This window comes from Meleagris gallopavo, chromosome 6 (assembly GCF_905368555.1).
Source record: "Meleagris gallopavo chromosome 6, MGAL_WU_HG_1.1, whole genome shotgun sequence".
Taxonomy (NCBI): domain Eukaryota; kingdom Metazoa; phylum Chordata; class Aves; order Galliformes; family Phasianidae; genus Meleagris; species Meleagris gallopavo.
The window spans coordinates 14,261,241-14,286,141 of NC_139409.1; the positions used below are offsets into that span (position 1 = coordinate 14,261,241).

At 41.2% G+C, this 24,901-nt stretch overlaps 1 protein-coding gene across 4 annotated transcripts in view; it reads right to left on the reverse strand.

Moving 5' to 3' along the window:
• Positions 1 to 11,631: 11,631 nt before the first annotated feature.
• ZEB1 (zinc finger E-box binding homeobox 1) overlaps positions 11,632 to 24,901 on the reverse strand; it is a 105,659-nt gene continuing 92,389 nt past the window's right edge. For all 4 annotated transcript variants that reach the window (XM_085227122.1, XM_085227121.1, XM_085227123.1 and 1 more), the window contains exons 5-9: positions 24,353 to 24,555; positions 20,520 to 20,625; positions 17,227 to 19,037; positions 15,757 to 15,937; positions 11,632 to 14,122 (exon numbers count right to left, since the gene is read on the reverse strand). In XM_085227122.1, coding sequence (XP_085083248.1) covers positions 13,554 to 14,122; positions 15,757 to 15,937; positions 17,227 to 19,037; positions 20,520 to 20,625; positions 24,353 to 24,555 — 2,870 coding nt within the window. In that variant the 3' untranslated portion in view covers positions 11,632 to 13,553. The remainder of the gene's footprint in view (positions 14,123 to 15,756; positions 15,938 to 17,226; positions 19,038 to 20,519; positions 20,626 to 24,352; positions 24,556 to 24,901) is intronic.

A 24,901-nucleotide genomic window follows, 5' to 3' on the forward strand; every position in this document is an offset into this window, starting at 1 on the left:
TGATGGCAGTTCCTAGGAGAAAGAGTAACTAGTTTGCACTCAAGCAGCTGAATTCTGCCCACTGTTTAAGCAGGAAAAGAAACTTTGGAATAGCACTGAGTTTGTTAAATCACTTATACCAGGGGTACAGAGCCTCCCAACACAAAGCCTGGAGCACTCGCAAACACAGCTTGTGCAAAGCCCAGGTGCAATGTGGTGCACAGCAGGGCTGACAGTAGGAGAGCCAGGGAAGGTAGCAGGACAAGGGCTGTGATAGGGGCTATTACCCCAGCAGACTGCTGCATGCACATATCCTGCAGGCCCTGCATGTCTTTCCTGTGCTACATCTATTGTTCCCAAGCCCTTTGCCTACCCGTGGCATGGAGCTGGCACAAAATCGCTTTGAGCTCAGATCCTGTTTCTGTGTCATGCTGACCAAGAGCGCAGTCATGCACACTTCCTTCCATATTTATGCAAAAAGCATCCACCCCACATATATTTCTACTGTACTCGAGGGCCTTGTGTAGTCTTGGCAGAAGTGGATGGATATTGCCCAGAATACGCAATCTAGTGCTAATTATCTCCTCCTGCTGGGCTTTAGAGCACAGAGCTTTCAGTTCAAGCACAACAGCTATGAGAGCTAATGGATGGCTCTGTTACCAGGAAGCAAACTCTTTTCAGAGCACAAGGAGCCCTGCCCCACAGTGAGTCCTGGGGAAAGCCCAGCTGAGCAACAACAGGGGAACAAAATTAGTTAACTCTTCAGGGATAGAGAGAGCATTGCCAGCATCATGATTGCCTTCCACTGGTGCTGCTCTGAGGAGAGCCCAGCACAAAGAGGCATCTTGCCCTTCCCGAGGGCACAGCAATTATGTTCCTTAAGTAAGAAAAGGAAACTCTTCTCTTCAGGTCAATAGGAGTCTAGAGGAGAAGAGGAAGGAATGACTGTGGCTTAGATTCATTTCCTTCCATGTCACATAGAGTAACAGACTGTAGTTTCTCCTCTCGTTTGGACTGAACACATCATCCAGGGATGAAGCTTTTGCTTTCTAAACCTGACTTCTCATGTGATCCCACATCCAAGATGGCCTATGGGCCTCTCTGCTGATGATCCACTGATGGATCACCTCTTTTTTGGTGATATTCCCTGAGATGAGAAAGACATTTGCACTACTGCTGGCAATTCATCTGCAGCTAATGAATTAACAGCATACGGAGTCGTGCTTGGAGCCAATAATAATTTAATTCACCTGCACTGGCACTTAACCATCCAGCAATAACTGTTGCAGAGCTGCTCTCTGCACAGCTAATTTAGCAGCTTTATAGACCCACATGTGGTGATCATTTGATTTCAATGCTGACATGTTATCTGAAGGACAGTCCAGAGTGCCTCCTGGAATAGCCAGTATTTTGGCTGGTGCTGACCACATCTGAGCTTCTCTTTTGAACACAGTCTTTTAGGTGTATTTGCTCACCTACTTGAATATCCTTACAAGTGTAAGAAGTAAAATGCTGAAATATATAGCAGATGCTTCAGTACCTTGGACTTGGTCCATTATTGACTCAGGACCAACATTACACCCTTCTCAAAGACACTTTCTCACTTACTCATATGGTGCACAGATGTAGACACTGGCAGTGATCTACAAGGCAACGTGGGCAACTTCCAGAATCTCAGCTAACCTTTGTCTCAGTTTCTCGTGCAAGATTTCAGGAAAGTTTATTCTCATTTGGGTCTCAGTAGTCATCACACAACAAATGTGTGTGGACTGCTGTATTTTATCTCCCTCCTGGAAAAAGGGTAAGGAAATGCAACTTGATGAGTGGGACAACACCCAGTGCTGAATGCAGGGGATGGTGTCCAGCCCCCAGCCTGACTGCCCTGAGGCCATCCTGCGCCAGCAGGCGGAGGTCGATGTGGTAGCTCCTCTAGCAAGCATGTTACTCCAGTGGCAAAGGTCTTCACGGAGCAAAATTGCAACTGCCGGCACTGAGGAGCAAAAGGCTGTAAGGACTGAGAATTTTTCTTCATGAATCAGTTAAGGAAACAGCTGCGCAAAGAGCGTGACGCTCATTTGCCGAGGCGATCACAAGGGTGCTCCATCACTCTCAGATGCAGTTTCCTGCCTCTGGAACAAGTTGTCCAGCAGTGACTCACTGGGAAACACTGGAAGAAAAAAGAGAAATATCAGGTTGATTCCAGGAGAGATTTTTGTCTGTGAAAGGAAGGTAAATAACTGCTGCTTTGTGACCAGCGGCATTACCCAGATATATTACACAACAAGCTTAAATAATGTTGAAGTATGACTGCCTCCAGTTTTATCTGCTGTAATTTTTCTCTTTAGCTCATTGCTTCCCAAAAAGGTTAGTTACGAAGCACAAAAGCCTTCCAGGGCTGCAGTCTGCGTGCATACAGGCATATGAGGTACATATTAAAGTAATTCTTTATGATGTTTTATCTCATAACACTTGAAATTGAAGTGAGCTTTTTACTTCTGCAAATAAATATTGAGCTAATTGCACTAATAAACAGGAATAAAGACTATATTTTGGAGAGTAAAATGGCAGAATGTTCTCTACCCATCTCACATCACACAGCATGAGCAAATCCTCGGGAAACCAGCATGGGTGGCCACCACTGCCTGGCAGTAATGTCCCCATGCTGTACCTCTCCCTGGTTGGCCTCCAACCCTCCTTGCACAGAGATAATAGGGTTTACAGCAGCCTTTTTCCACTCACATGGTCTCTACCTTAGTGCTGACCCGAGAGACCAGATAGAGCCAACATGCTGCCCGCTTTTGTAGAAAAGGAAGGAGCCATGGTAGCTGCTGCCTTTGGAAGAAAAGGAACGATTTTCCTCTACTCACATAGTACTACGGACACTCCATTAACACTCTCCTCACACATCTCCTCAAAGGGCAGTGACTACAGGAAAGCCAGCATTGCGTAGGGCATCTGTCAGCTGGGTGCTAGGTCACTGCTGTACCACAGGTAATGCTCCAGCCCCACCTGCACTGTAAGAGATGTGTTCTCCCACAGCCCCTATGCTTCACTGACCATGCAGTACTGAAATCCAGGCCTGTGACCTGTGGATGGTGATTTATATTTATCCTTCCTCTGTAGACAGGGAAGCTGGAACAAAGACAGACTTTTCCTGCTGCAGAGACGTTTCTATTTTTTCATCCTTGAATGTGGCGTTTCTGATCCAGGATTTTTGCCTCTCCCCATTATTCCTGCACTTAAGTAGAAGACAGCCACCGTGCAGTCCCCTACTTTGAAAACAAGGGACAAAGTAAGGCATGAATGCTTAGGTTAAGTCGTGAAAAAGCCGTGGTTATAGGGAGCTAACTTTTCCAGGACTGCCCACTCAAAAGCCTCCATTCATCCTAGAGCATCCTTCCTGCCTGCTTTGGCATTTGCCTGCAATCCAGCTGACACAGAAATGTGGTGGTTTCCTTTGTTGAACACACTGGCTTTTATTTATTTTGTTTGCCCAGGTAATGCAGCAGACAGCAGTGTATGGGGCTGCTGAATCACGGCCTGAACCTCTGATTGATCACCTGAGACAAGCAATGAGTCAGCCACAGGAGCACATGTGAAGGCAAATCACCTGTGCTGCAGGAAGGGGTGGAGCGTGGCTGCACTTCTCCTAGACCCATTTAAGAGCTGACTGCCAGTAGGGAAGGATCTGTTCCGGAGATCCACTCCACCGGAGTTTTCTACATGAGCCCAGGATAGGGTGAGTGTCCTTTTCTGCTCAAGTATAATAATTATATAAGTTAAGCTCTTTAATATACTATATCATCTGTATATTCATTGACTGTACACAGCAGCAATGCGTGTTACTTTAAGACAGTGTGGTTACGGGGCCTGCTTTACAATTCTGCTTTGTGGTACAGCTCTGGTTCTTGTCATCTCCTGCTGCAGTGTGGTCAATGAACATCCGTGGTCCAGTCCTTGGGGCAGAAAGGATGAGTAGTTTTAATGCAGTGTGAGTTTTCTCCTCCTGACACAAATAACTTCCCCTTTTGGAGGGGTCAGCAGGTCTGGGAAAATAAAAACACAGATTCATAGGAAGAAAGACATGCTTTGGAGCATGCATAGCCAGAGGGCTGCAAGCAAACCCTTGAGCCAAGGCAGTGCTGTCATCACTTCTGCTGCACACAACTGTACCTCTGCAAAGAATCCCAGCAAAGATCCTCAGATTTTAGTCCAGGGTCAAGTCCCCAAGTCCTTCATTATACTGAATACATCACCTCACATGGTGCTGTTCTGCTGCTGGTGGCTCATCTGTAAGCAAGGGAAAACAAACCTATTTTCATTTTAATATGCTAAGTGATTAACAGAGCTAATTGCAGCTTCTGCTCTTGTAACAGCTTGAAAGTAAGGCAGAGGAGATGCAATGGGGCAAGGGGCTTTTTCTAGCTCTGACAGTCACTCAGCCCGGGCTAAAGCAGCCACATGGATTTGCAGACAGCCCTGATACAGAGCACTGTGCTGGCAGCAGGCTGCTCTGTTCTTGCTCATGTTTGTAGTATACTACAATTTTTGTCTGTTGGTATAATCTTAACTATGTGCTCTTGACTTCACTCTTGTACCTTACCTGCGCACACAGAAACCCTGTGAATTAAAACCAGAGGAGGACAATGCCTGCAATTCACCTCCTCTTGCTGATCATTATTGCCAAAACAGCAGCATGCAGAGCACCACATAAAAGTAGGAGAGGGGAAGCACTGCTTTCAGTTAACCAGCAGAGGAGTGGCTCTTAGCTCCAGACCAAAATGACCTGCTTGGGTTACAAAATCAATGATGAAGAAACTTTTTGCAATAGATGAAAACCCACTCAGCCACGCATAGAGGGGAACAAAGACACTGTGTTACACTGCACATCAGAGCAACAGGTGGTGGTGGTGCAGAACTAAAAGCAGAGAATGAGGTTTGGGATTTACCCGTGAGTTGTTAATGCCACAGAGAGTTTTGTCAAACCAGCTTTAAACTGAAGCAGAGAACAGTTGGGAGAACAGAATAAAAGGCAAGCAGAAGTTGATGATTCTTTCCAGTTAAGTATAGAACAGCTTTACAGAGCATTTTGGCTAGATTCATGAATAGGACCATGGCCTTCCCCAGGGCAGCAATGCTCTGAGCAGCTCAGACTGCAGCCCAGCACACACTCAGCCTGAGCTGCTTTCCCTTGCATGGCCAAAGCTGGGTTCTCTCCTGCTGCAGCGCTTGTTAACACTGACTGCAAGTGGTTGTTAATTGCAGATCCAGTGCTTGGAAATACTGTCCTCAGGAGAATTAAACATCTGCTGGTGGACATTGCTAAGAGCCCACCAGCATAGACATGATGGTTTATCCACAGAGCCCACTGCCAGGTGTCTCTTCTTCACTTGCATCATCTGGGAGCACAGTGAAACAGGCTTACCCCCACAGACAATGCTTGGGCTGAGCTGCACACTGAGGGGATAATGGGATAAAATAGGCCCATGTTATGATATTCAGCAGGGGAATGTGAAACTTGCACTCAGCTTTCCTATCTAAACAAGAAAGTTCAAAATCAGAGTGCTCTGTTCTGGCCCTTCTGGATGACAAAGGCTGTTATTGGGTCATTTCTACTTTGCATGTCAGAATTCCATACGTATTTGTTTGGCTGCTTAGTGAACAAATAAATGTTATCCTTAGTCTGTGATGGAGGTGAGGTGCCAGTCCTGCTGGCAATGGCCCTGGTAAATGGTGGCTTGACACTGTAGTTGGGACCATATTTCATAGAACCATAGAATCATAGAATGGCCTGGGTTGAAAAGGACCGCAATGATCACCTAGTTTCAACTCCCCTGCTGTGTGCAGGGTTGCCAACCACTAGACCAGGCTGCCTAGAGCCACATCCATGACACATTACTCAAGCAGCATGTTGCAGGTAGGTCAGAACTGCACTGAGGATAGCAAGTATTGGACATTACCTGCCTGTGCCCACAGATGGTGCTCATTTGGTCCTCTTCCCAAGGTGGCCAATATTCACATGTCATCCAAGGACTCATCCTCAACCTTTTCTGTAGTTTTGGCCTGGAATAGTCATGGCCACAAACTGTGTGATGAGAGAAAGGAGCACAGAACAGAGGCTCACAAATTCCATTTGCTTGGAGACCAAGGCCAGCACCAAGGTACATGGTTAGAAGGTACAGATGGCAAGGGAGCAGTATTTTTGAAGGACAGTTAATTTATTACTGCCCTTTAAAAAAAAAAACAAACAAAAAAAAACTAATGAATACATCATTATTACAGATTCAGAGCGCCCAAGAAGTTATGCTGTATTTTTTCAGCCCTTGCCAGTTGGTGGTTCAGTAGAGCATCTCCATCAGCTGTAGATACTCCCCCCAGAGCCCCTTTTGTAGGGGAACACACACTGGTTTCTGCAAGAAGAGCTGGGCACCTGCATGCACTCAGAAACTCCAACATGGATAACATCACACTTCTGAACGGGGCTGGCCAGCAAGGTGAGCAGAATGAATATTGGAAGCTATGGAAGGTGCTCAGTTAGTTGAATTACAAGAAGGATTCGTATGTGAAAGATGAAGGTATTAAACATCAGAAACCCCACAGGAGATTAAAATTTGTGCTTAGAAGAAAATGTAGGATTATGCTATGTTCAATTAGATGGCTGCAAAAGCCAGTTCTGCTGGGACAACAAAGTTGGGCTGCCTCCTGTCTGGGAGCTGTCAAGGAGCAACTTTCCAGCAGCAGAGCTCTGCACTGGAGCATGGCTGCTCCACGTGTGTAACCTGATTTATCTCCAACAGTGCCAAAGGGTACATAAGCAGCTGTGTGCAATGGGCCTACAGGACAAAAGCTGCATAGAAATGTTGGGAGCAGAAGGAGCAGAGGATGGACATGAGCAGCTTTTCAATATACAGCTTAAAAAATCAGAAACATAAATGGTCCTTGACCTTAACATGGTTCTGGTCATGAAATATCTGCATTTTTTGGCATCAAATTCTCAGCTATTTTCAATTAGTTTCAGATACAGAGAGCTGAACAGGTTCAGATTTCACTGAAGCACACGGGCAAACAAAGCAGTGCTGCTCTCAGGCAGAAACGGTCAGGACACAGCTAGGAACTAGATGAACTGCTCTACTAAGGTACATTAAAACAGGAATTTTCCTCTCCCTCACCTGGAGGCTGCAGCTGGTTGGGAGTCACCAGGATTCAGACAATGCATCCTTGACATTTAACCTTCAGGAAAAAACCATGAGGGACGAGAGGATGTGCTGGGCCAGCAGGAACATACTGAGAATCAGCAGCACTTTTATTCTTTCCCCTCTTTAAGAGTCAGTGCTAGAGCCAGAGCTACCCACAGCCTGACAGCATGCTCACCACTTTGCTTCTCACAGCAATCTCTCATTAGCTCATGAAGGGAGCAACAGAGCACGAGGATTGCTGCTTTCTGTAAGCACTTCTAGAAGGGAATTGCTGGTGGCAGCCAACCATCTAGCCAATTGTCCTACCAGTATGTTTTTGGCATCTGATGGCCCTGTATCAAACTCTCTACAAAGCCAGAGCCTCTGCTGCTTGAGCAGAACGCCTCCTGATGGTATTGTAACAGGATAAGCTTCAGTATAGCTGCCAGAGGGTGAGCTGCATTGTGCCACAAAAAATCACAAAAATGATGCACTTACCATAACACTACTGAAAAAACTGCATGCTAAGTCTGACGGCTTGGTCAGGTTTGAGATCCAGTGCTGCTCCTAAACATGCCCAAATAGCAAGCTCTTGGCATCATTCATCATTAGTGCTCTGTGTTTCTGGCAAAGTTGGCCTTCTAATAAGCACTGGAATAAAATAACTAACACTTATCACAAGTGCATATGCTAGAATTGCTTGCTCCTTGGTTTATGGAGTGCCCTCACTAAGCTGCAGGACATTTTAAGAGCACTCGACACATTAGATTGCCCTGGAGATCAAGATGCCTGGTATAAAGGGAAACAAATAAAATAAAAAGGTAATGCTATGTTTTGAAGCACACAAGCCACTTGTTTCAGGAATTTGTAGTGCACAGACCGAGGGGTGGCTGCTCTGCTGGCCCACCTAACGGGAGATGGCAGCTCCTCCAAAGCATGGCGGCCAGTTCCTACTAAAGGAACTCCTTGGAGTTGTCTGAAAAAGAGCTACCTCGAGGTCAGCTTGTCTTGATTGAAAGCTTTGTTGTCTCCTCAACCACAGCTGAGATTGTTTGACCTGCTCAGGCTGTAACCCTGGCCAGCAGTGAGCAGAAAGGTGCAGTGTGGCCCAAGCCACTGGGGTGCATCCTTTCTCCCCCTCACCTACCTCACAGGGACTCTATTGAAGCTTGCACAGTGAGGCAGCAGGTTGGCTTCTGCTTTGGATGAGAACAATGTGGCACAACACTCATCCTCAGCAAAAGGAATTAAGGACTGCTGTCCTCATCAACATTTTGCCATAATTGGGCTAATCCGATTGAGAGGGTGGAAAAAAAAATAATAATCTAAGTTTCCTTTCTGTGTACAGAAGTGTGATTCTCAAAGCTATTTGAAGCCATCTTAACTTTCAGAATTTTGCAGGAATTTCCAGTGAATTTATTTCTTGAAGAATTTAATCCAACAGATTTCATTCTTGCATGTCAAATGAGCAAGTTGTTCCCTCTATACCTCCACAATAACTTACATGTAATTAAAACTCAAGCAAGTACTTCGTCAGCCACACATGGACACAGTGTCACTGAATTCAAAGGTGTCAGGGATACCACCACCCATCACATGGGGCCTGCCCATAGGCCAGGGCATGGTACAAGCAAGCAGCGTTCCGGGTAACAGAAGCACAGCAACTCCTGAGGAATGACACAAAATCACTGTAGAATTATTTCATTTTTAAAGGATTTAACTCATTTATCCCTTTAATTCCTGAATTAACATGTGATGAAAAGCTTGTAATTATAATACAAATCCCAGCTGACACAAAGATGAGAAGAAGACAAGGACATTACAGAAAGGTTGAAGTCTAAGAGCTGAATCAGAAGTTAAGATTCACTAGAAAAAGTCCAAAATGGCGTTGTTGGAGTACTCGCTTCATTTATTTTATATATATATATATTATATCCTGCTGTCTTCATCATTTTTAAAGAGCTCCTGAGGGACCTCAAACCTTGGAGAATGTTACCTAGGTGTGGGTGAGATCCCCTGACCCCACAGCCGGCATGCTACAGCATGCTATGAGAACAAACCTTGCTGCCAAGGGCTCCTTGTGTCAGCGCATTTCTTGTAGAATCCCAGCCTCAAGTTTAGTTTCTAATCACAGTTTTAGAGGTTATTTTTGGTGAAATGATGAAATATATCATAATGCATTGTTTCCCCCGGAGACAACATCTATACAATCTGTAGGAGAGATCTAATAAGCACAATAAAGAAGGCTGTGTGACAGACATCATGAAGGAGCAGAGAGGTAAAGCGGAAGCAGTAAATATTTGTTAACGTTCAAGTGTTATTTCCATCATCATAACCCTGTTGTATTCACTTTCAAACCAAGTGAATGAGATCAATGACCCATGGGAAAATGAAGAATAAATGATAAGATGCAGCCCCAAAGGATAGATATTTTAATACCAAAACTTTTTGCATTGCAGACTTTACTAGTAAAAATCAAAGAAGTCATTCTGTTGAGGAAAAAAGTGAATGTATGTATCAGAGGGTGACTAGCAAAAGCAAAACACACAATAAAATCTCTCTCCAAATGAAGAATCCTGTGCAGGTTTCCTAGTTGTTAGTAACCAAATCAAAAACACAAGCTCAGGTCAGCACATAGTCAGCTCTTCCCTTTCTCCTCCTTCACCATTCAAAGGCCATCCGCTATCCTCACTCCTCCCTCCATGAACAAAAAGGTATTTCTCTCATCTACACACCATTACCTTAACCTCTCATGGTCTCCTCTATTCCTGAAGGTATTTCCACTATGGCCATCCCTACACTACGGAATTCTGTGCTGGCTCTGAGCATGAACACCTGCTCTCGATGTTTTGATGAGAAAAGTCCCTAAACTAGCATTCTGCTCTTGGTAGCCCTATTTTCTCTCTTGTGAACAGCTTTGCTTTCATATGGCTGCTCTGTGTTGTGGCCACCGCCCTCGGCACAGTCTGCCAGTACAAATACCAGCACTGAGTCCCATCTCAGTCCAATGCAGGGACTGTGGGTTTCCTCTGAAAGTTGTGTTAGAGTGTGAACACAACACTTCACTGCCTATTTAAGCACTTTTTACTCTGCACGCCTGAAGAATACTGCTTTTAGGATAACTGTTACACTGTGGGCTGATATTCTACGGTCCATCCTTTTGTACTTTAAAATACTGATTGAAACACACGGGCACTTTGAGACTAGACAGACTAACACAACTTCTTGATTTCTTTTTTGCTATGTTTTAATTTGTCTGATTACTTGTAATTCAGCGCTGTTCTCCAAAAAGCTCAAACCAGTGCACTCCTTGAATCAAACTGTTAGGCTTTCATTCTCTCCCCAAGCAGTTTTCTCTTGCATCATTTAAGGCTCTGGAACTCAGAGCCACAGGGGGCCCTTCACGTGCAGCCTTCACAAGCAACCTCAAATTTACTCAACTCTCTGCTCTATTACTAAAGACAGCACAAATGTTCTTTCCATTCCATTTTCAACAAATGTCTCACTGGATTTATTGCAACAGACAAGTAATGTGCTCTTGAATCGCGAATTAGCTGAAAATCTCCATCTTAACACGTTTACAAAGGAGCACTCCATTACTGATAGCCGAGCCCGCTGGACCTGCAAGAAATCCCGGACTGCCCAATTTCACTTCTGTTGTAATAATAATTACAAGGCAATAGTATTGATGCAATACAAATGGAAATTGTTTTCAAAACATCTTTCTTACGTTTATCTGAATGAGATACTGCTGAGCCAGGAGCTTACGCCACGGAAAAGTACAGTATTTGGTACGCTGTACAGAAAAATACACTGAAACTTTAAATTATCTTTCATATGTATCAGTGCTGAGACAGTAAGACTGAAAACTATTCAGAAGTTAGACATGTGAATATTAAATAATTTATATAACATTTGTGTAAAAAAATCAACAACTGAAATCCCCTTTTAGGAATCATTAATGAGCAGGGATTTGCTTAAATAACACTCAACTTTGCTACGACTGCAGAATGCTGTACAAATGAATATCTAGTACAATGTTCAAACCTTCATACTTAGGTGACGGAGTCATTTCTGTAATGTTGGTGCCATGCCTTCGGAGAACTCAGCAGCGGTACGTACCAGCAACTCTTTCACTGGCTTATTGCTACATCAAGAAAACAGTCACAGGCCTATGTCATTTCAAAGCAGTCTTGTTTAAATAAAGCATTAAAACATGTATTATATAGATTAAGGAGGAAAAAAATCACAGAAACATATGGCTCGTTTTAAAAACTTGTGTTTTTCTACTTCAATTTGAGGAATGGACAAAGTAGTGCAGCAATGCTTTTCCTTGCACAGAGTCAAACATCCCCTTCCTTCCACGCTCCTTGCAGACAACCAAAACTGAGCAGCTATGCTGAAACAGGCCGTGTCCCAGTGGCGGGGTAGAATAGCTTAAAGCAATCATGTGAAATTACTGGAATAATGACATAAGTCAGACTTGTTGACGCATTTTATTGTGAGATGGGGAGTCTGGTAAAAAACTAGAAAATGACCATGATGTAACAAGGAACTTAAAAATGAAGTTTCAGATTTGTAACATACATACATGAATACAGGAACAAATTGGCACAAAAATGTTAAACGTTGTTCCCAACACTGTTTATAAGATTATTCTAATTTGGCTTACTAAGGAAATGAGAGTTTTATGGTTAGGCTAATCTCTTAATAAAACGGCAGAGCATCATGCTATTAGTCACACAGTGAATTTCAAAATTTAAGAGCTTTATATTAAAAACTGGGTAAAGGTAAAATGAATTGATTGCAATTGTAAAATTAATACATTCCCATTTTAATTCATCTGTTCTACAGTCCAAGGCAAGTATAAATGTTAACATAACACTGTTAAATCAAATCTCAATGCAAGAGAACCGATTGCATCTCTACTTTAAATCTTATCAACTTTCCAAATTTTCATACTAAAATATATTATTGTATTAATACAAACTACAGTATTATACACTACACTGTGTAATAAATAAAGAAATATAAAAATAAGACACATAAATATAAAAGTTTTCTAAAACTAAAAAGGTACATATGTCAGTAAGAAGGGTATTAATACTGCCAGGTTTGGAGACATACAGTACAAAATGTTGCACAGATCTATAAACTAAAAGAAATAAAATAATACTGATAGGTAAAAATCAGCTAACATTGTTAATAAATGGGGTCCATAATAACTAACATTTGAAAAAACTTATGAGCCAGATAACATGTCATGTATGTGTCTGAAATTAAAGTAAACTGATAAAGCAATAAAGCAGATTAGAAAATTTCCCTTGTAATTATCGTAGAGAAATTCTGCAAGTCAGGTATTAACCAAAAATACCACCAAATAATTAAATAATGAAAGATACCAGTGTTCTTACTTCTCTGATGGCTGAGTGTTTTTTCCCCCATGATTAGATTAGAAGTTTGATACAAATCAACAAATGCTAGTTATTGTAGGCCACGCATTGGAGAAAGGCCGGTGAGAGCCTTTGTAATACTGATAAATGGCACTTACAGCACACAGGTCTTGCATAAGGCCAAAGGAGATACAAAGCTTCATATCATATCCTTCATATTGTAACTACATACTCAAAACACAATTACAAACACTGATTTTGACGACTTTGCTGTCCTTACCGGTATTAACACTGTTAGTCCCTGCAATCAGAACTCAACAACAATCTTTTCAACTACATTTTTAACCACGTGAGTAAGAAACTTCAGTTCTTCTATCATCTGCTTTCTTAAGGCTAACAATACACTTTAAATGATAATATGCTCTACTACAACATCTAATGTTATAACTGCTACCTTCTAGGTTGAATTTACAAAGGTAGCCAAGCACTGTTAGAGGTTTCTGCAAAAGGGAATTCTGTAGTGCAGAAGTTCTCACATTTTAAAAACATAATAAAATACTGAAGCGGATTTAGGAAATGTTTTGCCATTAAAAAAAAAAAAAAATCATATAAATCTCTCCCAATTGTACAGCTTAAAAATTAATCAACGTAAGAATGAAAATTAATACTGATAAAACAAACAATGCCAGATGCTTGTCTAATAAATCAGGTTTCCTACAACCTGTTAAACCTTCGCTTCCAGAGTCACTGTATTTTTCTAATCTGCTTCATGTTACAAACTTGTTCCTAACTTTGAAAACTGTGTGAAAAATTACTAAGTTTGAGGTTCAGGCACACCTGGATTTCTTTTTTTTTTCTTTTTTCTTTTTTTTTATATATATATTTTTTTACACAGTAGTGAACAGAAATCACAGTACGCAGGCTACCGTGTTTCCATGAAAAGCATGTATAATATAGAACGAACTTCATTACCGATTTTTTTTTTTCATATAGAAAAAACTATCATTTAAGCTTTATTTGTTTTTTCTTCTGACACCTGCCCATTGCTCTGTATAACTTCTGGTTCTGCATTGCTTGCTCGATTTACGACGTCATCGTTCTTGTTACCTTCAGTTTTCCCTTCCTCCTCTTCTTCTTCTTCTTCTTCTTCTACTTCTTCTTCCTCCTCTACATCTTGTAGTTTTCTACATTCTTTTTCTTCCTGAAGTCCTTCTACCTCCTTTTCTTCCTCCTCCTCTTCCTCTTTTTCACTATCTTCCTCTTCTTCCCTGGTTAGACTCTCTCTCTCATCGGAGTCGATCTGCGATGGCGATGCCCTGGCACCAGCATGCTCGCTGCTGAGCACCTCCTGTCCCACCTCCTCCTGCTCCGTGCTGTCACGCTCCTCTGCCTCTCTTTTGCAATAGGAGTAGCGATGATTCATGTGTTGAGAGTATGACCCCGAGTGTGAAAAGCGCTTTCCGCATTTGTCACATTGGTAGGGTTTCTCCCCAGAATGCAGTCGCATGTGTTCGATCAAATGGTGTTTGTGTTTGAAGGCTTTTTTACAGATTCCACACTCGTGAGGTCTTTTACCTAGAAAATAAAGCACACACACACACACACAAAAGGATTCCTTAAAGTTAATATTTTAAAAATTTGTGCTGCTGCTTTCATTATAAAATGCTGTTGGTGAATGTATTATCAACAGTGAGTAATCGTGTTTAACAGTTTGCTCTCAGCACTGTCAGCCTGGGTTTCTTGCATAGGAATACAAGGTACAAGGGCATGTTGTTAAACTATGAATGTAATTTGTAACTTTCTTATGAAAAATGAACATCAAGAGATAAACAGATTCTCAGATGCAACTCAGAGCACAAAATAAGAGTGAATATAAATAAATTAGAAAAGGAGGCATTTTTCTTGCAATAAAAGTTATTCAAACTTAGAACCATTTCAGCTCTTCTATACTGATGGAAATTTAAAATCAATGAACTTTCATGTTAGCTTTCATGCAAAAGTCCTTGTACCATGTCACAGGTAAAAGGAAAATCATTCCAAAATCTTGCCTGGGACAGGTGAGTGCCTGACTACTGGAAAAATCCATTTTGTTTCATCTACTTCTCTTCCTGCTCTTTTTTTTTCAGCTTTCTATTTGCCTCTTTACTACTTGCCTTCCCACTGCTGTGTTTAGAGACTCCAATAAAGACAGCATGGACCCAGCTATGTTATCTTGATTCCAACACTCCAAGTTGTTAGGCAAAACAAACTCATACAGCTTCCGCCCAGACATTTAAGACCCAGACAGTGAGACAGCAGCTCGCTGCTCGTGCTCCACATCACATTATGTCAAACAAGCAGCATTTCTGAACACTGCACTTCATTTAAGAGCAGAATGGAAAGCACAACTGTGTTATGAAAAGGAGGATTAGAGAGTCTCAGAGCAGGAAGGGATGAAAATAGAAGATATTCTTAATGTACACAAGTTGAGAAGTTTAAACAAATGGTAAAGACAAAGAGGAGCCTTTTATGTTTTCAATTGTATAAGTAAAATGAAATAAAAACATGAATATGCAGAAACATAATGTAGGCAATTAACCAACAAGAAAAGACATTTTTGAAGAGATCACTGAAGAAATAAGAGGGTAACACTTATTCAAAAAAAGATTGAAGATACCAGAACTGGAACTAAAAAAGAACAATTATGAAAAATTAGAAATAAAAACCAAAGCCAAAATGATATTCCTTTGAGATTACATTCCGTGTCCAGAGAATGTTTAGTAAATTCAGATAACTAAAAATATGGCTCAATTGGAGAACCCTCCATGCTTGGTACACCGGCTTTCAATGTAAAGTATCATACATACACATGGTCTTTTTTTATAAATTACAATTTTTCTTTATTTAAAACCAGACAAGGTAAATTAGAAATAATAAATCATTGATTGCATACTATAGCACACAGATGATTGTCCATGAGCCAGATGGAAGAAAATCCCACTATTTCTATTTAGGGTTTAGATCTTACAAATTTAAACACAGAATTGCAGTTCTGTCAAATAAGTACATAAAGCATGGGTTGTAAGCAAGGCTGGGCACAGATGATAATAAGGATTATTATACTTCCCTCTGTTCTTACAATGCTTTCTGAGAACTGAATTTCAGTTGAGCTTATCAGTTTCTCAGTATCAACAAAACAAAGATCTGAAACTGCATTTCCTAGTACATACCTGTGTGTTCATATTTATGTCTCAATAACGAGCTGCTCTTCTGGAATATTTTGTCACACAAATCACATGCATACATCCCATTTTCTGTCTTTCTCATTTTTTTCTTTGGGGGTGTTGAATCAGAATCATTTTGATCTTCTACATTCGATACTCCTTCTGAGCTAGTGTCCTGCCTTTCGTCCTTAAGAAGAAGCACAGAAAAGGTTGGGTTCAAGAAAAAAGAGCACTGATGCAGCACACAATTTATAAAACATAAGCTGAAGCTGTACAGTTGTTTTCATTCCATTCAGTAAATGGAAAACCAAAATTGTTTAGACTTACATAGTCACAATCTTTCACTGCACCTATCTGCTCTGCAGACCCCGCCATCATACAGACGCCCAATCCCTGGTGGGATTGACTGTAATCACATTCACAGAATCACCAAGGTTGGAAAAAACCTCCAAGATCACTCAGTCCGACCATCCACCTACCACCAATATTTCCCCACTAAACCACGTCTCATACACTTTAACACATAAGCATTCTCATAAATCTTCAAGATTTCTTAGTTTCTGGTATAGAGAAGCCTGCATAAAATGCTGAACAGACAATTTTAAAGATTTAATTAGAAATGCTAAGTCTTTATGTGATCCACTTCTGTTCTGCTATGTCTCTGCCTCCATGTCTGTAGGTAATGCTCAGCAGGACTGAGTTTTGTTAGGTCATGTCTGGAGAGACTCAGGGAAGAACAGAACAGGAACCCATCCAGTAGTTCCAGTTGAAAATACTTCTGAATTTTGTTTAAAGTGCCATTATGGTGTAAGACAAATTATCTACTCTGCAAGCTAAGAAAGCACAGCAGAGTGAAGACAGTATCAAGAATTTACAAACAGTTCATTTTCTGGATGTTGGGAAAGAGGAGATAAAGAGCCACCAACAAATATACACTATGACTTTACACCGGTTTTTCATCCAGAGAACTAAGCTGTCCTAAAAATATTGAGCACTGATGTTCTAGAAAACCCTTCTGAATGGTAGAATTTAGTGAAGAACTAACTTCTCCGTGCACAGAACTAGATTGCTGCAGTCAATCTGGACCTACATTGTTTGAGCTGACCAGCTTTGCAGAGGTGTTAATGGTGGCATCTATTACAAACGAGAATAACGTTCAGGATAGATTTGTGCTTACCTTTTCTCATAGAATCACAGAATGGCTTGGGTTAGAAGGGATCTTAAAGATTACCCAGTTCCAGCCTCCCTGCCACTGGCAGGATTCCTACTCAGCAGCTCAGGCTGCCCAGATCTCCATCCAACCTGGCCTCAAACACCTCCAGAGATGGGGCATCCATAACCTCTCTGAACAGCCTGTTCCAGCACTTCACCACTCTAAATATTATTTAATTTATTTTGACAATTTTCTGTAAATTTAATAAGGATACACCATGAACGCATCATATACAACGCACAGGAACACAGAGACTTCAGTACCTGACTTCCGTTGGCTTGGGTCTGTTTTGGTGGTGTTTCCTGAACTGCAGGACTAACTGTAGTAGAGTACGTATAAGCCACCTGGGGAATCAAAATGGTTTGCTTATTGGCAGCAAGAGCTCTCAAGCATGGAACACTGTTCTGGTCAGCAATGGCAACAATTGTAGGTAACTGGGCAGTGACTGTAGGTATAGCAATATTTATGGGATTGGCACTTGGTGGGATTACATTTACAATAGGATCAGAGTCTGTAATACTGTTGTCCTTTTGTGGTTCTTTTTTTGCGCAAGTTAAGTTCAAAGGTTCTTCCTGGACAGAATAAACACTGTTCTGGTAAACACTAGTTATGGTAGATCTTTCCAACAGTTCTCCATGTTGCTTTGGTAGTGAAAGGTCAAGAGGTTCAATTTGTGGCTCTTCTTGTACACCCTCTGCTGTGTACGTATAACCCTGTGAATTTCTTGATGAAGAAAGGTTTAGTGGTGATGGGGATGGCGTGCTACTGCGCGAACCATTCTGAGTTGATCCCCCTGATGAAGTTTGAGATTTACTTGTATCGGCCGGGTTTTGTGAGTTGTTTGTGCTGTTCTGGGGTTCACTCTCATTTGTAGTTGCTGCTTGATCCTCATTATCTGCGGGACTGCTTATTTTAACTTGTTCAGGAGAAGATGGTCCAGAAGACTGCACAGAAATTTGTCCAGCTTGCATTTTTTCAAACCACTTTTTTACCACATCCAGTGGTAGGTTTACGGAATCGGCTATTTTTGAAAGCTCTTCTGCGCTTGGTTGTGCATTTAATGCATAATATGCCTTTAGGAGCGATAAAAGGTTCTTTAAAGGTGGCTGACCAGGAGATAAGTTGTTCTCCCCAGTTTCTGATGGGGCAGGGGAGCTGGGCTTCTCAGCTTCTGTTCCACTGGACTGAGGAAGCTGAGGAGGATTTTTTGTTTCATAGTGCTTTAATTCTTGAAGTGCATTAAGATCTCCTGGACAGTCATCACAAAGAAGACAAGTGCTATCATTGGTCTCTCCTTCAAAGTTTTTATCTTTCTCAGACTTCACCGTAAGATCTTCTGGTAACTTTTCATTTTTGCAACTGTTTGTAGGAACAGAATGTTCTTTCTTTAGATTTTGGGGAACAACCTGAAGTTGACTTGGCTGCTCCAAGCTGTAGTTGATGATAATTTTGGTTGTCCCATCTTGGTCAACCAAAGGAAGACTGATAGCTGAAATGAGGGAATGGCCAGCTTGTTGTATAGATGCATTGCTGATTGTTTCTTGTTCTTTGGATGCAAGATTAGCGTGATTGTTTTCCAATACTTGCCTTATTACATTACCATCCACTGCCACTTTAAGTACATTTTGAATGTCACTTAAGTTGATGCTTATGGGAGACACCAGACCCACTGTTGGCAGAACAACAGCTTGCACCACACCCTGAGGAGAACTGGTTGCCTGCAATGGGCTACCACCACTAAAAACCCCATTCTGCAAAGGGGTCGAACAATTAATTCCTGAAGCAACCACTATGGGCTTGAATTCATAATCCACAGGTTCAGTTTTAATTTGGTTAACAGGAAGTTGCTCTTGCAAGGGTTTATTTTCTATCTTTTGTCGTATCTGTGGTCTTGCTGGGCTACCGGGCGATGCAGAAAGGGAAGGGGAGGAGCACTGAGATGTCTTGAGCCCTGACCGAGCGCGACCATTCACGGGCATCAAACCAATACACTTCTTACTGCTTATGTGTGAGCTGTATGAACCAGAATGGGAAAAACGTTTCTTGCAGTTTGGGCACTCATATGGCTTCTCTCCTAAAGATTAAAAAAAAAAAAAAAAGAAAGAAAAAAAAAAAGACATATGCAATAGTTTGCTAGGTTACAATGTAGCTTCATCAAACAATAATAACTAGAAATGAATATATTAAAATTACCCCTCAGAGCCCTAGGGAAAAAAGTCCTTTACATCAAATTGAAGACCAAGAGCAATTATATCATCTATAGCTCTAATCCCAGAGTCTTGTGGTAAGTTTCACTGTGACCCAGAAGTACATACAGAATGGCATCCATGTGATCATGACATATTCCAGTACTTTCTAGTAACTGGCTACATATCACATAAATGAGTCTGTGTGGTACTTGAAGATTTCATTAAACTCCATGCCAGTAGTAACACTACTGTCAGAAGCAGCGTAAGCCACTTCAGAAAAAAAACACAGAATATGCTTAACCAAAGAAAAAATATAAATGGCATAAATGCAAATCATAATTAAATAAAGAGTTATATACATTTTATTGAATCAAACTCAAGTATCTGTATCTTCCTACAATACTCATCAGCTGAGTAAAAACAAGCAAAGTTTAAAGAGAAACTAGACACATGCACGAGAGAGATGAACATTTGCCCTCAGAGATGTACCCCAGGTTAAATGGTTGGGAAGATGCATACAATGATGCAATCATGACACCCACAGACAGAGGTGACTTTTCAGGGGATATGGGTTACAGAGGAAGAAGAAAGAAAAGAAGGAAAATGAACAGCTGGCCTGCATCAGACTGAAAAGCCTGTTGGCTAAAGCCTTCCCATGCACAGGAGCAGACGTCACTGCTCTGTGGAAATGAAATAAAGATGACGTTTCCTGAGCAAGGGCTTCTAAATGTACTTAATTTCTATTATCATGGCTGATACCAACCAATAAGAAAGGAAAAGATGGCCTAACGCCTTATTTTCAGACTTACTGCTAGTGAGTAAAATTGGGTCAAATAGAGAAATTGAAGCATACTTATTATTATATAATATTTATAAATACACAACATTATAAGTTAATTATTTATAAATTGAAGCCACTGTGACAGGGTATGACAATCTCACATTTGTGCCCTAAGGCTATTTTAATCATCGTGTACTAGGGAAAATAGCAGCCACAGTAGGGAAGTATAGTTGTTATATCCTGATTGCTATCAATTAAAGTTTTCTAGCAAGGCTCACAACTAGCTAAGTGGTCTGCAAACACTGAGAAAAAACAGACAAGCGAGAAAGACCAGAAGGATGCCTCGTTTCTTCTGCCACACGTGAAGCTTCTCTAAATGTCAGAGCTCAAGTTGCAAATATAAATCCTCTTGAGTTATCCTACATATTTTCAGTGCACAGCTGAAGGCTGCAGTCAGTAGGTACAGAGTCTTAGAAAAAGACAAGGGAAAGCCCTAATATTTTAAACTTACAAGACTGATATAATCAAAGTTATACAGAGTAGGAATGCTAGCATTTGTACATAAATCAGTGCTTGTTTTATTTACCACTATGGATTCGTAGGTGCTCCTTTAGATGATGTTTATATTTAAAAGCTTTTCCACATTCAGTGCACTTGAATTTTCGATTACCACTGGACTGCGTCACATGTCTCTGCAAGAAAGAATTTGCAATTATTGCAAAAAACAGCATACTGGAAGAAAAGCCTGCATTTTCACAGTAACAGAGAAAATGTAATACAAAACTGAAAATAATCACAATTTTAAGAGACTGAAATTGGCATGTGCTATGCATGAAAAAGAAACAAATCAGAAGTCAGGTTAAAACCGAACCATGTGCATCTTCTGAATAAATCTGGTACAGTAAAAGGGAATAAAAAATATTCGCTCCTTCTCCTAACTTCAGGTAAAGCTTGCACTGACCCACTATGTGAATAAGTTCCAACATATACACAGATTGAATGTGTGAAAGAAAAACCAAACAAAAGCCCAAGCCCACCAACCACAGAATATGTCACAAAAGATAGAGAAACATTAAAGCATATAAAAGCCTGTTTAAATTTTAATCAGTTGACTTGATTTTTCCATTTACGTGCTTGCAGTACTTGGCCTGGGATTATTTTACGTAACGGTGTCACGAGACTGCTCAAGAGAAGATGGCTCAGTGACAGCAAAGGTGCTCGGTCACAATTAATTCTTAAAATAAATAAAAACCTAAATTAAAATAAATAACAGTATGGAGGGAGTTCCTCAGTATGCAACATCACAGTTTTTCACTGTTTGCACTGATGCTCTGTAATTATTTCTGTCATATTTCACCTTTTGAGAGCATTTATTATCAAGTTCTTTAAACTTTGACAATTTAGCTTTATCTCCGTACTAGCTTCAAAGAAGCAGAAGTGAAGAAAGATGTGTGACATGTGTATACGCTAGATATAATTCCATTACAAACTTTATAATCTATCAATGTGCATTTTTTGTGACAAAAACAGCACGTGTGCTAAAACTTGGAACTACATTACTGACATAGAACAGCCTGGGTTGAAAAGGACCACAATGATCATCTGGTTTCAACCCCCCTGCTATGTGCAGGGTCGCCAACCACCAGACCAGGCTGCCCAGAGCCACATCCGGCCTGGCCTTGAATGCCCCACAATCTCTCTGGGAAACCTGTTCCAGTGCATCACCATCCTCTGTGTGAAAAACTTCCTCCTAATATCTAACCTAGACCTCCCCTATCTCAGTCTAGAACCATTCACCCTTGTCCTATCACTATCCACACTTGTAAACAGGAAATATGTTTATTTATGACATGAAATAGAGGAATTAGTTTTTATCTGTTCAAAACACCTGCTTATTTAAAAAGCAGCAGCTGCTTTCAGGCTGCACTCGGCCATCTGGGTGAGCTGTGGTAAGAAGGATGCCCAGGAGCTGCCCAGTAGCGCCATGCCTGTGCTGAGAGCCGCTGGCACCCACGCATCTTTGGGGCTCTTTTTAAGCACCACGAAGGAGATGCTCTGGGAGACTGCAGCTGACTTCCTGCACTCTGTGATCTGACTCCACTGAGTACACAGAACTGTGACAGGATTCACTTAAGCCTGCAGAGAATCAGTTACTGCTGTTTGACTCGAGATTGGGCACGTTGAAGGCTCTCAGCACGCAGATAGCCACTGCGGGTGCCGCACTACATCCTAATGTTTCACATTACTGCATGGATACAATCTGTCAAAAAATGTTTCTGCCCCAGTCTTAAAAATTCAACATTCTACTTCCAAGGCATGGAAGCTCACATTTCTCTTACCAAATTTTTAATGAGTTTTTCTGTTTTCCTGCTTACAGCTGTAAGCTGCCTTGAACTTTTTGGTTAGGTAGCTTCTCCATCCCTCTTATATTTGCAATACAGCTTTCTTTTATTTATTGATCTTACATCTATACCTTTTATTTTTTGTAAATCTGGAACATCCTCAAGAGTTACACTCCACAGTCTTCTCTAGAACTGAGATATCACAACTCCTCTCTAAATTACCATCTCTGATACTTTCACCTTCATTTTCTCAGATCCAAATGCTTTTTTTCCCACTTTGGTACTGTTAAATCTACATTTTTGTGCCTCTGATGTGTGATATATTGTTTAATGCACTGCATGTAACTGTTCATTACAGAATGAACCTCTGCATTCAGAGAATAATCCTCTGCATTTATTTTAGTAAAGAAAGAAGAAACATCAGCATTAAGTAGTAACTAACATGGCTCTGTGTCAAATATTTACTACACTCTGGACAGAAGTCCACCCTTTTCATACCAGAGAATGGGTGTGGGAAATAGGAATCACAGGTAGGTGGAATATTTTCATAAAACCTCGTTGATTTGCATAAAGGATTTGAGCAGGATGCATGTGACTTTCTTCACAAGTTCTCCTTATTTACTTCCCCTTTGCCTGCTTTAACTATTTAACCTAATTATATTATCAGTAAGAAGTTAATTCTTCAGTTAGGAGATGCTATATATTGGAAGATACAATCACTTGGTCATTAAAAATGATCAGAGAATCATGCATACATAGCACCATTTGAAGGATTACATATTAGATAACTGTCTCAGGATAGAATATTTGGTCTGTATCAGTGTGGGATATATTTTGCGTGCATAATCCTTTGGTACTCCACTAAAATTACTCTCGTTTCTTTCTTTAATGCTCTCACACATAGGGTTTGAATTTTGGGTGGTTCTGAGTGGAGCCAGCCTCCTCCCAACTACTCTTTTCTTCTGCTTTGAGGTTTCTAGTTGGAAAAACTGGAAATAAATGTAGCAGCTCACAGCAACTAGATTTTACAGAAAGCATTCATAGATTTTATAGGCATAGATATCAGCTGTATATAAGATGATAGCACCTTTAAAGTGGAAGCCAAGGCAGTAAGAGCGCAAGGCAGAAATGAATTGTTCATGGGAAATAAATCAGAGCCGCTCTGTCAGTACACGCTGGCAAGGTTATTCCAAGCCCAGCAGAACAGCAAAACCTTTGGGCAGGATTGCCCATACTTCTTGCAATGTTTCCTGAAAGTATTCACTTGGGGATGAAGGACAATGCGCTTTTAACCCTGATAAATTCTTTGACTTAGTGATAATTTGAAAAACAGTAATTAATATGCAATATGTAAAAGATCATCTCCTTTTTTTGGTTAATTTTATGTCAGAGTTTTTGAGTTTAATGAAAATATTGTTGTTTTGGAGCTGCAAGAAGTACATTCTCTTCACTGTTCATGGCTTTGTGTATTTCCCTCCTCTTTCAGCTACAAGGAATATCAATCTTTGTAGTCTGACCTCAGAATGGAGAGTTTCCAAGCTTCTCTCTAATCTGGTAGTAAAAAATCTGTATCTGTTTTTGTGGCTAATTCCCAACTGTTTCAGTGAGCTTCACCTGGTTTACTGAGCTTCAGCACCCCCTGGTAAGCTACGAAAGCATGTAATTGGAGTTGGGCGATGGGAAATCCTAGGGAGAAAAGAAAAACAGCAGGGAGAGGGGACCCTCAGGCACCTCAGCAATAATGGTGTGGTTAACTCATCATGGGCATTTCAAGGAACCATGCCCTCAGGTCAACAAATGAACTACGGAAAACAAGCTCAGAATATCTTTAGCACTTCTGAAAACTAAAATTCAGACCAAACCGTACTGCCTAGATGAATGGAAGTACAGGAACTCAGATCACACACTTTGTTAGCTATGGAAGAACTCTGACTTCAACAGTGGGTTTAAGTGCTCCAGGATGGGCATTTCAGGCCACAAGACTCTGAGAAGAATGTCCACATGCTCTGTAGGCCTCTGCTCACACACCAAGCATTGCTGCAGAGGACAGCAGGGCCTCCAGCCAACTGCCACTGACCTGATCTCGTCCCGACTTGTGCGACGTCATGTGGCGGTCCAGCTGTGTTCTGTATGCAAACGTGTAACTGCAAAGGGAGCAACTGAAGTTATCTTCGTTTTTTTCATGGCGGTATTTAATGTGTTCCTTCAGAGAGGTAAAGCGCTTGTACCCTCTATCACAGTACGGGCAGGTAAGCAGCTGGGAAAATGCATCAGGTGTTCCTGCACAGCAGAGAGAAAATGGCAAATTTAAATAAGATGTAAATTCTGAACTCAACCAACATCGACAGACACAGTTTATATTCATACTTACGACTGTAAGATAACAGGCAGCTGCTGGAAAGCATCGTCTGGCTTAGAAAAGGAACGACGACTGTTCGCATTTTTTCTTTAGGTATTGTGTTACTGCCTGCTGTAGGGTGCAGCTGTCCCAGTGTGTGCTGGAGGATGTCAGCACAGTGATGTTCCCCAAAACCACACCTCTGTCCCCACACAGCACCAGAGCCTCTGCACGTGTCTCTGATGAGAAAGTACTTTGACCACTGTAACACGTGGTTTTAGACCTAGC